This window comes from Vespa crabro, chromosome 21, assembly GCF_910589235.1.
Source record: "Vespa crabro chromosome 21, iyVesCrab1.2, whole genome shotgun sequence".
Taxonomy (NCBI): Eukaryota; Metazoa; Arthropoda; class Insecta; order Hymenoptera; family Vespidae; genus Vespa; species Vespa crabro.
Genome location: NC_060975.1, coordinates 444,817 through 457,455, shown reverse-complemented (window position 1 = coordinate 457,455; position 12,639 = coordinate 444,817). Strand labels below are relative to the sequence as shown.

General features: G+C 32.2%; 3 protein-coding genes across 3 annotated transcripts in view; 1 reads left to right on the top strand and 2 right to left on the bottom strand.

Annotated features, from left to right (window-relative positions):
• The first annotated feature begins 215 nt into the window (after positions 1 to 215).
• LOC124431366 (probable nuclear hormone receptor HR3) overlaps positions 216 to 12,639 on the top strand; it is a 109,904-nt gene continuing 97,480 nt past the window's right edge. The window contains exons 1-3 of the mRNA XM_046979207.1: positions 216 to 317; positions 621 to 780; positions 1,218 to 1,310. Coding sequence (XP_046835163.1) covers positions 1,256 to 1,310 — 55 coding nt within the window. The 5' untranslated portion in view covers positions 216 to 317; positions 621 to 780; positions 1,218 to 1,255. The remainder of the gene's footprint in view (positions 318 to 620; positions 781 to 1,217; positions 1,311 to 12,639) is intronic.
• LOC124431491 (coiled-coil domain-containing protein 13-like) lies at positions 5,601 to 8,861 on the bottom strand. Its single transcript, XM_046979471.1, has 11 exons — positions 8,751 to 8,861; positions 8,561 to 8,626; positions 8,253 to 8,441; positions 7,890 to 8,102; positions 7,675 to 7,829; positions 7,361 to 7,604; positions 7,112 to 7,290; positions 6,811 to 7,039; positions 6,563 to 6,741; positions 6,335 to 6,469; positions 5,601 to 6,270 (listed from the first exon to the last, which is right to left on the bottom strand). The coding sequence occupies exons 1-11, from the start codon at positions 8,859 to 8,861 to the stop codon at positions 6,222 to 6,224; spliced, it is 1,749 nt and encodes a 582-aa protein (XP_046835427.1). The 3' UTR covers positions 5,601 to 6,221.
• LOC124431368 (glutamic acid-rich protein-like) lies at positions 8,623 to 11,749 on the bottom strand. The gene is made up of 4 exons (XM_046979212.1): positions 11,607 to 11,749; positions 9,928 to 11,272; positions 9,646 to 9,784; positions 8,623 to 9,569 (listed from the first exon to the last, which is right to left on the bottom strand). Exons 2-4 carry the CDS (start codon positions 11,217 to 11,219, stop codon positions 9,354 to 9,356), a joined length of 1,647 nt encoding a protein of 548 aa, XP_046835168.1. The 5' UTR covers positions 11,220 to 11,272; positions 11,607 to 11,749; the 3' UTR covers positions 8,623 to 9,353.

Here is a 12,639-nt window from a genome sequence, read left to right as displayed (position 1 = left end):
TCATTTTAACTTTTCTACGATCTACAGTATCATAAGATATTTTATCGAAATTACAAATTATCTATTTTTATAATTCCAATTAATAACTCTTCATGATTTTTACGATTATTTTTATAATTAAATGTTATATTACAAGATATTTTTTAACAATTGGTGAAAAAAATTAATATATTCATTGACTAGTAATGTATCTAAGGTGGCTCCACTGCGTATGCGCGGCGCCAACTATTCAATCGTTTCATTGGTGAATACGATCTTATTATTTGTTTGGTGATCGTCAGTTCGACATGGAAATCGTATCGTTCTCATAATTTCAGGTAATTAACATATTTTTTTAATGTAAATCCTTCTTCAGTATATCAGTCGATTTTTCAAAGTGTGTTTCTTAAGATGTATTATTCGTCAATTTTGACAAAGGCACTGAAAAAGAAATATTCATGAAAGTAAAATTGGCGACCGTACATTTCACTTCTTCTTTTCTTCGTACTTCTCGACATTATTTATGTATATATCTTCCTTTTTTCTCCAAATCACTTAATTATAGAACATTTATGATATATTCTGATGATTTTTATACTCGTATATCGTATTTATAACAATTTTGTATTTTCTATTATTAGATCGAAAAATTGCGTAGTAATTGACGAACAACACACTTAAAGTAGTCCTTTGCGCATGCGCGGCGTATTGTTTAACAATTTAGCCGGTAGACACGACGCCATTTTGTGTTCGGTGATCGACAGCTAGACGTGGAAGCCGCATCGTCCTCATTAATTTCAGGTAATTAATATATTTTTCTAACATAGACACTCTTCCAATATACCAATCGATTGCTAAACACACGATTTCCACACGTGAATGTTCGCAAGTTGGGGCATTGTTGCGTTTAAAAGATATTTGCGAAAATAAAATCTGCGCTTGGTGGTCCTCCGAAAACTATTACGTCATAACTTTTTTTCCAATTTTCGGCTCTTATTTCTACGATATCTACACTTCTCTCGCTTCTTAACGATGCTTTTGTTAATAATTTGTCATTAATTGTCATTAAATAATCGTCGTCAATCGTATTTTATATTATATTCGATTTTCATACATATACGCGCAATACACACACATACGCATACACATAGGTACACGTTAATGGATATCCCACTCATATACACATGTATGCAAATGTAATGAAATTCATCCTTTTTCAATCGGTCTTTCTCTTTTAGATTTTCAAGAATTGTACGAGAAAGAAAGAAAAAGAGCAATGAATATTTCGGTGATCCTTTTCTACACGTATTTTTTCTTCGTCATACGTACCGGTAAGTCTATCTCCTTTTAAAAACAAAACGAAGCTTTGAGAGAGATGGATAGCGTTCGGCATCGAATTCGCATTTCCAGGAAATTTTCAGGCCGAGAATAAAACAAAAACAGTCGAGCGCTTGACTCTCTCAAGGGCATGAAAGAGATCTTCATTCCGATGTAGTATTTTGACGAGTGAGGATCTCTGAAAATATTGATTATTTTCATATTTTAATTGCGCATCTTTTTATTGAACATTTATATTCTAACTTTATTAATTTTAATATTGTTAGAAATGTATTATTGGATAGAATAATATAGGAATTTGTATAATTTTTATTTTAGAAAATTTATAAAACAATTGGGTCCCTGTAAGCAGTTACCTCAAATACTTTGGTACATTTCAAAAATATTCACTTTTTAAAAATTTCAATTTATCAAATATTCATTATGATTAATAATTTTAGATAATATATGCTCTAATGTGTTGCCTTCAGAGATGATTTACAGGAAATGTTTTATTCCTTCTTGTTCTATAATCTATTGTATGTTTCAGCTTTTATTAAGTTCAGTTTTTATTAATCATTAGAGTCAGTGTTCTTTTTGCTCGTATCGTTGGAATTTATTTCTATATTTGAATAAGTTGATTAAATAAAGTATTATATTGTTTAATATAAATTCGCGAATTAGAATCAGTGTTTGTTCGTAATAAGTGTAATTTAGTTTTATAACTAAAAGTAATCTGCTTAAATAAAATTAGATTTAATATAAATTCGCGTTGTAGAGTCAGTGTTAGTACATACTCATCTTGTCCTGGGGCAGGATGCTCATCGTGCAAAGGATCAGCAAAGGCTCTGGTAAGTCAATTTCTTTTTTAAATACATTTCTCGATAAATAAAAGTATTGTTTAATATAACAATGATAGTAATAATTTAGTTTTTGTTTTTTTTTTTTCAGCTCAAATAAAAGAAGAATCATCCTCTTCATCGTCCTGGGGCAGGATGCTCATCGTGCAAGCCTCAATGAAGATTTTAAGTAAGTAAAGTTTTTTCAATAGACTTTCCTCAATAATTGAAATGATATTTTGTTATAAAAATAATACTAATAATACTGTTTTTGTTATTTTCAGAACACCATTGCAATCGCGCGCGAAGCAATGAATAAAATCGAGTGTTGTATCGCTAAAATAAAAACCAAAAAGTCGCGAAGTAGAAGCAGTGTTTGTTCGTTCGCGTTTCGCGATTTAAACAGCAAGTGTTTTTGCGTCGACTGCGTGCAATGCAGTCGTTAGAATCAGTGTTTGTTCTCAAAGTAATTTGCTTTTTTAACAGTTGCACAGTATATTCATAAAAGGTGGTAGAGTTTCTCGAATTAACTTCAGTGACCGTCCGTTAAAAAATAACTACCGCGTATTAGAGTCAGTGCATCATTGAAGAGGATCCTCGACCAACTTCGATGTCGACCTACCTCATTTTCAACCAGCTACGAATCATCCACCCTCAATTTCGACCTAAATCGTGGACGAGTGTTTTGGAGCCATCGCAGAACTTCTTAAGTAGTAAGTGAATAAATTTTGAGTCCCTCCAGTGCTCAATCATGCCGAGGACGAAAGGTCCGAATCGGCACGAGTTACTGGTTGTAATTTTTTAAATAAATTATCGACGAGCATGACCGTGAATAATTCCTCATTTGGATTTATTCGCGAGTGGTACATTTTTAATTGTCTATTGTTTATGTCTTTTGTGCATGCTTACTTTTATTAGCTCAGGATAGGGTCTTCTTGTTTTATCGTTTCGATTAGTGTTAATAGTGCAATGAATAAGCACTTTATTATTCGTATTTGCTCGCGATATTAGTGGTGAAATCGGACATTTATTTATCCGATTTCGTCGAGAAAGCATGTGATCTGATCTACGTTATATGCATTGCTTCGTACTTGGTCTATTTAATCGCGATTTACTTCGATATATCGATGTAGATGTATACAAAAATGAACAAGAAGACAAGCGCGACGGATAGATTCTGGAAGACAAGTGGTAGTAAGTCATGATCTTGCTCTTTAATTAGAATAGCCACTTGTTGGAAGGAGTCGTCCGAGGTATTTTGGTTATTTTTATATGAAAAATTAAATAAATATTCAATTAATCTTTTTTGATAAAATAAAAGTCTCAATAGAATCATTGCTTTTGAAAGAAAAAAGTCGAGTAGAGTAATTGCTAAAAAAAGAAAGAGACTTGTAGAAGCATAGTCCGTAGGCCCTAGAATAAGTTAATCAATTTTTAGATCAGGATTTTCAGCTTCTAATATACTAATTCCCGTTTCTCCTCCCCGTGCTTTCTGCGTTCTCATCTATGCGTGTGCCCAGGTGTTACTCGTATGGGTGAGAAACGGTTAGTATGGGTTTAGTTTTAAGTTCTCCCTTATTGGCGACTGTCATTGCGTTAGTGATTGCGCACGGTATACCTTGCACCTTGTATGCTCGTGTTTAGGTGGTGCATTGTATATCGTATCGCGATAACTTCTAAATAAATACACGTATTAATATTATATAATGATAAACTTACTATTATAAATAAATACGCATATTAATATATTATTATTCGTATCGTTTTGTAGTAGAGTCACCGCATATTGTTTGGAAATACTCGTATGTTACTAGTATGCATATATATATACTAGTACGTACTAGTATGTTTTGCTTTAGTTATTTACGCAATAATCATTAGGCTTGACAGTCGATTACAGCAATTGGTACGTACCCTTTATTAGTTAAGAATCAAACGCGTTTGAGCTAGGGTGTCGGAGGTGCCCCGGGGCATACTCTCTAGTGTAGGCTTTTGCACCCTGGCGGTATGTGAGAGAATCGTGGAGTGTATGTGTTGGAACGAATGTTTTGCAATTTTTTAGATATAGGTTATAGGCAGGCAGGTAGAATATCTTTTTCTGTGTGATTGTCTATTTAATTTTAAGCAGGTAGGACCGGATAAGACGCGCGGGGTATAATTTCCACTCAGGAGTGGAGAAATTTCCGTCTCCGGATATTATACAAAGTTTCAGCAAATTTTAGAATTTTTCAGCATGTCCGCTTTTTTCCATATTTTGCTGACACTCTGTATTTTTGCGAGATATATCAATATCAAATAGTTGAAAAGTCTTTGCATTTGTTTAGAAATTCACTTCGAATTAATTTAAGACTTTTCAACATGTCCGATACTTAGTATTAAGTATATTAACAGTTCGCACTTTCGTGATATCCCATAATAAGTTCTTATATCTAATATATTATATATCTACAGTAAAGTAAAAGCAATGAAAGTACAAAATGAAAGTACTCAAGTGAGATAATGTTAAGTCATAAGATATATCGTAAATTTGACAATTTTCTAATCCTATTTATTTCTACTTATTACAGAAGTGCGAAAAGTTAGTATTAGGTTCATCGATTAGAATAAATATCTGCTGGGACATTCGAGTAAATGTGCCTGTGTTAATGTGCACAGTTAATGGACTGTCTTCGAGTCCATTGATTGTCCGCAGGCTAGGATAATTCACGGGATATATTAAAACTTTTTATTTTTAATTTTTTTATTTTTAAAATTATTATTTTTTTTTTATTTATTTAATAAAATAAAATTATTTATTTTATTAAATTACGTAAATATGATCTAGGACTCGGTGTTAGGCTTTTGACGCATAACGATAGATGTTTTTTGTTGCATAAACTTTTCTTGCGTCGCAAATAGGGAATGTCCTTAAAAAGCAGTGATCAGGGCACGAAGCAAAGAAGAGGCTATATGCCGAAGAGGCCCCCACTCATATATTGTGGCTCAAGAGGGCAACTATTGACGACGAGTCATTTTTTCAGAGGATCGATATGTTTCTCTGATAATGGCTCGTAGTCCTATCATATTTTTTTTACCACGTTGTCATTTTGCTCGTCAGTAATAATTGGTATAATTGGATATGATGTCCAACGATGCACAGGTATATAATTAGTTAGGATGAAAAATACTTAGATTCGCGTTATCAAAATATTAGATTTTGCAAATTAATTAACGATCGTTAACATTACATTTGTAATTTTTGTGTAAAAAACGCGGTAAAATAAGTAAATAATAATAATATAATTTCTATATATTTTATTTTTGCTAGTAGTAATAATATTTGAAATTTTCCAATTGCTTAAACATTATTTGTTATAATTTGTAGAGTCACGCATTTAAATTTTATCTTACAGCAAGGTGATATAGGGATTGATAAGAATAGATAGGGAAATAAATTGAAATGTGCATCTACACAAATATTGGCATGTCAAATAGATGTGCTGTATTATATGTTTTTATACATTGATTCTATGACTAATATATTTTCTTTTTGTTACAGGTGATCATCGTTGGATTCGCTAACATTAATCTTTTTTGATTTTCACGTATTAGAGCGCCCTGCTATATTACATTATCTTATGTATATATATATATATATGCATTTCTGAAGGCAAACATAAAATATTTAATATAATTGTTTATAGTTTTATAAAAAAAACAATTTCAATATAACTATGTCAAATATAACTTTAAATATTTGTGGGATGTACCAAAGATTTTGAAGATGTTTGTACTTTTTAAAAATTATTTTCAAGATAATTAATAAAGAATTCAAACTTTTTCTTACTGGTAGATTAGGGCAAAGATGTGGTCGATGAATCGATTATGATCGGCTCTATAGAAGAGAGTCATTAAACGCAACAAGTACTGCCGGCTCTGAATGGCTGAATATCTAAATTACATATCGTTAATCGAATTAGATGGAATTTCAAAATGAATTTTTAAAAAACGCATTGAAGAGAAACGGAAGAAAAAAGAAATATATCATTTTATTTAATTATCCTTTGAGAAGTATAGATTTTTAATAAAGAATATAATGAGTTTGCATTAAACGGTGACCGTCGAACGACTCGCAGTTGTTGTTGGTGGTCTATTTCTAAGAGAAGACAATAAAACAATTAAATTGAATTAGTTCGATTATCGATTAACCTTAATCTTACTTGCATGCTTCCTGAAAGGTTTTTCTGGCTTGATCTAACATTCGTTTATATGCTTCTAAGTCCGATGCTTTGTCCTGTTGTACCGTATTTAATCTTACTTTCAAAGCGAGGCATTCCTCTTCAAGTAATTCGAGCCTTTCAATAAATAGAATATTAAATTAATTTAGCTTATTTAAAATTTAAGATTTAATTTCTTTAGAATGAAAGTATATACTGCAGGATATTTACTTGAAATGGATTTGTTCGGCATTTGCAGATTCTTCATTCGTTCGAGATCCCGAGATTGATCTTAGATTTCTTACCCTGTAACCACTGTCCACCTTCGAAATCCCTATTTTCTCGTTTTCTAATTTTCGTAATTTAGATTCCAATTTTACCACCTTGTTTTGTTCGTTTCGCAAGGATTCCTGATAGATCGAATATTATCTTTCTTTGATCTTTAAAAATATTAATATTTTGTAATAAAAAATAGATACGGTTAGATTGTTTGCATCGTTTCTCTCCTTGTCCAATCGTCTGTTCAACACAGTCACCAACTCTAATAATCTCTCCCGTTCAGCTTCTGCCGCGATAGCCATAGTGACATATTCGTTAGGTTCGTTGAAGTTTCTAATCGTATTCGGAGGACTCGTACGATAATTGCTAACAGTTCGATCTTCCAAATGAAGAACACGTTGTTTCGAATCTTCCGTTATTATACCATTTCTAAGACATTCTTAATAATTAGATATTCATTTTGGAAAAAAAATAAGGAGAGAAAAAGTGATCCATGTCAACCTCAGTTTATCTATCTCGATTTCACGTTCTTCGAGCTTCCTTATTAACCGATCGATCTGTATTTGAGCAGCTTGTAGATCATTTTTCAAAACGATACTTTCGCGTTCCAATTTCTCTTCCTTATTCTTGATGTCCATTTCGCGTTCATGATATTTATTTTCAGCAGATTTGAGTCGACTCTGCGAAAAATCCCGGAAAGTATAACGATAATAATAAATGGCGATGATAATAATAAATAGCGATACTAACGTTAAGAGTCTCAATCAAATGATCGTCATGAGATCTTTTTTCGTTTAACACAGCAATATTCGCCTTTGTCGTATTCAATTCATTTTCTAAAACTTTTATTCTAGCTTTCGAGGCTTCGAGCTTCCTTTTATAGGTTTCCAACGAAACTTCTGCTTGCCTGAGCTCCTTCGCCGAATTTTCAATCTGTTGTCGTCTCTCCTTCTCTGCATTTCGAAGATGCACGAGATTCTTTCGTTCCAAGGACGTTGCTAATTCATTTGACTTCGTTAATAAAAGCGAAGAAATATCAATAGGAAAACATTTTACCGGAGGATCCTTTCACAGTTCCATCATATTCCGATAACTTTAATTGTAATTCGGAAACCTTTTGTTGAAGCAGTCGAATTTGTTCGGCTCTTCCACGCCAGCCACCCAGTTGCGAGGATAATCCAGTCACCGTTACGTTCTCGCCAACTTCGCTGCACAGTAACTACCCTTATATTCTTTAAAAATCAATGTTAATCCTCGACGAACGTTTCGAACGATCTACCTTTTGAGCTTTGTTGAACTCCTGCTTGAGACTCGCATAAGCGTTCTTCGATTCGTAAAGCTTCGTTTGTACTTGTTGCATCTTCTCCGTCAGAATTTTGATCTTATCCTCGTCCTCCTTCGATAAAGATTGGACATCTCCGGTACCTTTGTCAAGGATACTATCCTGGATCTCGATTATGTTATTGCATGGATAAACGATATCAAGATATTGCTAAGATCTTGAAAGAGGATACACGAGTAACTCACTGCTACGAGACTCTGGTAGTTCCTTCGAACGAGTTAGCTCATGTTTTAAGTTTTCCAATTCGGCCGTCTTGCTGGCTAGATTGCCCTCGAGATTCTTACATTTCGTTTTGAGTACCTCGATTTCAGCCGTCTGTTCCCTACATTTCTTACTCAATTCGATGATCTTTGTCGCTGCCATTTCACTGGATTTACCCAATGTTATAGGGAGTTGCGGCGATTTCGTTGAGCTCTCCTCCGTAATTCGAAGCCTTTCCTCGGTCTCTTCGAGCGCTCGACGCAAGCAACCATTCTCCGCAGTTAAATCCTATTTTACGACAGATTTTGAGTAGGAATCATACATCGTTGGAACCAAAAATATACCTCTCCGGATCTCGTTTGTTGGTTGCAGGCAAGCAGAGTGATACGCACGTCTTATATACTCACCCGGATACGATCACGCAGGTACGTATTTAATTCTTCAGGAAAAACAATTCGTTCGGGTAGTCTTTCCTTTGAAATAATTCGTTTATTTTTATTCTTTTGAATGAACAATATTGCAACAATTAAAATACATATATGTAAATTGATTTACTTAATAACTAAATACAATGTTACACATATTATAATCTATTACCGTTCGAAGCCGATTATAAAAATCCGTTACCTCGATCGTTTCTTTCGACCATGTCACAGTATCCTCGAAATCGCAGGTATCGTTTAGATCGTCCTTAAGCTTTGTGTTCATGTCTTTCGAATCCGGTATTACGACAATAATAATTTTATAACTATATCATATGATTATGCGTCGATTTGTGTTTGGAATATTTTTTAAAGGACACGTATGGAATGCTATCATATGCTATAATAGATCCTAGTAAGTTTGAGATAAGATAGGAATCGAATTTCATCGGTTCGGTTAACGTGTTCTTACTTTTTGATACCGTGTCATTTGATCTACATGAACTGACGTATGCCACAATATGCTTTTGTTTTTTGTAGAAACTCGGTACATGGCATTCGACAGCGAAAAATTGACGTTCGATTATACGTATAAAAATTGTCAGATTTATTAAAAAAATTGATGGGACCTGATCAATTATAGCTTTAGTCTCCTTCGTATTTTATGAATATATATGTATAAGTATGTTGCAAGATTAATTACGAAGAGTTAGGAGATTAAAGATAAGGTGAAACAGGTAGTTTTTCTCCGCAAATTATATGTATTTTTATCTAATGCCTAAGTTGTCGATGAGTTAGCATTTTTTTTCCCTTTCTTTAACTTCTTGTCAGTCTTTTTTTGACTTCCTGCTAACTTTCCTTCTCTTCGAAGTGCGTCCAATTTTTTGTTTTTCGCTATGATGATTTGTTTTGCATTATCACGTTTAGAATCCGTGGTATATTGTACTTTTATCACGCGATTTTGAAAGGTCGATTGATTCAGTGACAGTGCTTTCTGTAACAAAATTATTAGAATATTATATTATATCTAACAGAAGAATAAATGAATGTGATATATTGTTTAAATTTACCTCATAATCTTCTTGATTTCCTAGTTCAATGTAACAAAATCCTCGAGATTTATTTGTGCTCATATTTTTTGGTATTCTAACATCAGATATTGCACTGACTTTAGTTAGGAAATGTTTTCTAATGTCATTTGAATTTGCGCTGTAAAAAAGGAGTATCGAATTTTCAGACATTACTGAAATAATAATTTTGAAGATACTTGTACTAAAAATACGTATATCTTACTAGATACTATATACTGTAAGATACTATAATAGATACTTGTAAAAAATTGAAATTGTTACCTATATGGTATATTTGCAACATGGAGAACGTATCTTTTTTTCTTAGAACTTTGCTTCTTGTCATTTGGAATTTCATTCTTTTTCTCTGGTTTTTTCTTTATCTTTAATTTCTTATCAGGACCTTTATCCTTGCTTTCTACTTCACCTTCTATATCCCCTTCATCCTCCTCTTCCTCCTCCTCCTCCTCCTCCTCCTCCTCTTCCTCTTCCTTCATTTCTTCTGATTTTTCACCTTCCTCTTCCTCATCCGCTTCCTCGTCATCGTCGTCGTCATCATCATCATCATCATCATCATCATCATCATCATCATCATCATCATCATCATCATCGTCATCATCGTCATCATCATCTTTTTCTACATGTATTTTTTTATTTAGTGATTTTTGAGATTTAACTTGATCTTCATTTTCTTCCTCTTCATTTGATTCTTCCACACCTTCGTTTTCATCTTTATCTTTTTGTGGTTTAACTCTTAATAAACTACCTGGCTGTACTTTAGTATTCTTTTGCTGTTTAGATTTTTGCTTATTTGTAAATTTAACAGACAATGAGTTTTTATCTTTTTCATTGATCATCTCCACTTCTTTCAATTTTGTATCTTTTTGTATCTTTTGAACTTTTTTTTTACTATTATTGTCTGCCAAATTATTTTCGTTTGTAGTAAGTTTCATTTTCTTTTCTTTTTGGTCACTAACTTTTGTAGCGTCAGATTTTGTATCTTTATTGTTATCAGTTGATTCTTGCAAGCCATTTGATTCTTCTTCTACTTTCAATATTTTCTTTAAAGTACCCAATTTTTTCTTTGCAGATTTAGACAATGTTTCTCTATTTTGTAATTCTTTGATTTTTTCTTTTATTTGTTCAATAGACAATTTAGAGGTCATTGTTTTCATTTGTCCTTCTTCACGACGGAATATCTTGCGTTTTTCTTTACTTAATTGTTTATTTTGTTCCTTTAATAATGTAATTCTATTTTTTCTGGATAAAGCAGCCGGTCCTTCACCATTCTGGCATTCTTCGTTCTGTTTAAACTTAGAAGGAGAAGTTATACTATTTTCACTTTTATTTTTTTCTTTTTTCTTTTTATTTACATTTATATTATCTTGGGAAGCAACTGCTTTCTCTACTTTCTTTGCTTTCTTGGAAACTGCATTTGCATTTTGCATATCATGAACTATTTCCAATTTTTGTTTCTTTGGCGGTGACAATGTATCTTTTATATCTTTCTTTTCAGATTTTTCTACTAGATTATTACTATCATTTGCGGACCGCTTTTTGAATTTCTTAGACATATTTGTTTCTTAAAATGAACACGCACAAAAAAATCGAATAGTTACAGAAGTATCTAGAAAAATTGAAAATATTTCTGTAAGAATAGGGTTTTTGTAATATAATCAATGTAATATATAGATAAGTTCGTGTAATAATGCATAAAAATTAACTTTATGATAGTATTACTGTTATAACAAACTTATATATTATGAATTTTTTAATAAACAACAGCAAGTATAAAATTTATGTTTCAGAAATACCCTTAGTATATTTCTGCAATAATGTAATAAACTATTATTTTATTTGGTTAGAATGTAAAGAAAATTGAAATCTAAAGAATATTAAATTATTTTAGTAACGAACCAACAAATTTTCCTATATATTTTATAATATAAAAAAGGACTCACATGCGCACAGTACACGCGGTAAAGACGGAATTGTTTAGAGGTTAGGGAGAAAATATGGTAACCACTAGCGCCATCATAGGAATAACTGAAGTCATTTCCGGTGGAATATGCGCCATGAGTATTTCTTACGCGGTAAATGGTTGCACACGTGTTTCGTAAATGGCGGGAATGTCAAAAATGTCGTCTAATGTCTCATTCATTTATAGATATGGAGTACCGACTGCACACTGTTCGTTTTTTTTCTGGAGTCTTTATAACATATAAACATACAGTTTTAATATACCATAAAAAGTATGTGTTATATCAAGAATTGTATAAAAAATATTTTGATAATTTAAGAAGTTGTTTAAAAAATATTTTTATCAATACGCTTAGCATGAAGCATGTTACATGAAGTATTCAATATATATATATATATATAATTCATGTATATATATATATATATATATATATATATATATATATATATATATATATATAATACTAATGGAATAACGAAGCAGTTACGTATTAATCTAGTTTGAACCACGTACGTGCTTTTGTAGGAATATTTATAAAGAATGCCACGAGATTACATGAATTCATGGAATTAATACGTTCGTCCGTTCCACTAAGGGTATTATATTTCCATGCGGAGAAGAATGACGATAAGGACGAATAAATTAGCATTAGGATACATTTATGTTTGAGCTGTGAAGAAGCTATATGAGAGTCAATCAAAGCGATGAGAAAAGCTACCTACTAGTTGGTCATCTAGTAAGCATATCTCTGCTCGCTGCTTTAATATAAACACTTCCATTATAAAATAATTGAATGTATGTCTATGCTTCGCTCTTATCACCGATATCCTTATTCATTGTCCAATTCGCGTTCTTCTTGAAATTTTATACTAAGCATCTTCTGCATTTTATGTGTGCATTATCAAATATATTTTCCAATTGGTCAGAATCGTTACTATAATTATTAATTACAACAAAATCAATTTAAGTGAACTCCTTTAAATGCAATCAGAACGTAATCGAGCAGACTTATT

Excerpts from the sequence above, each read along its gene's own strand:
- LOC124431368 (XM_046979212.1), bottom strand. The coding sequence starts at position 11,219 with ATGTCTAAGAAATTCAAAAAGCGGTCCGCAAATGATAGTAATAATCTA. Across the intron at positions 9,785-9,927 it reads GTTGCAAATATACCATATAG|CGCAAATTCAAATGACATTA; the intron begins GTAACAATTTCA and ends CCTTTTTTACAG. Across the intron at positions 9,570-9,645 it reads GAAATCAAGAAGATTATGAG|AAAGCACTGTCACTGAATCA; the intron begins GTAAATTTAAAC and ends ATTTTGTTACAG.
- LOC124431491 (XM_046979471.1), bottom strand. The coding sequence starts at position 8,861 with ATGAACACAAAGCTTAAGGACGATCTAAACGATACCTGCGATTTCGAG. Across the intron at positions 8,442-8,560 it reads ACCTGCGTGATCGTATCCGG|GATTTAACTGCGGAGAATGG; the intron begins GTGAGTATATAA and ends GTCGTAAAATAG. Across the intron at positions 7,605-7,674 it reads TATGATGGAACTGTGAAAGG|GTCCTTGGAACGAAAGAATC; the intron begins ATCCTCCGGTAA and ends TGAATTAGCAAC.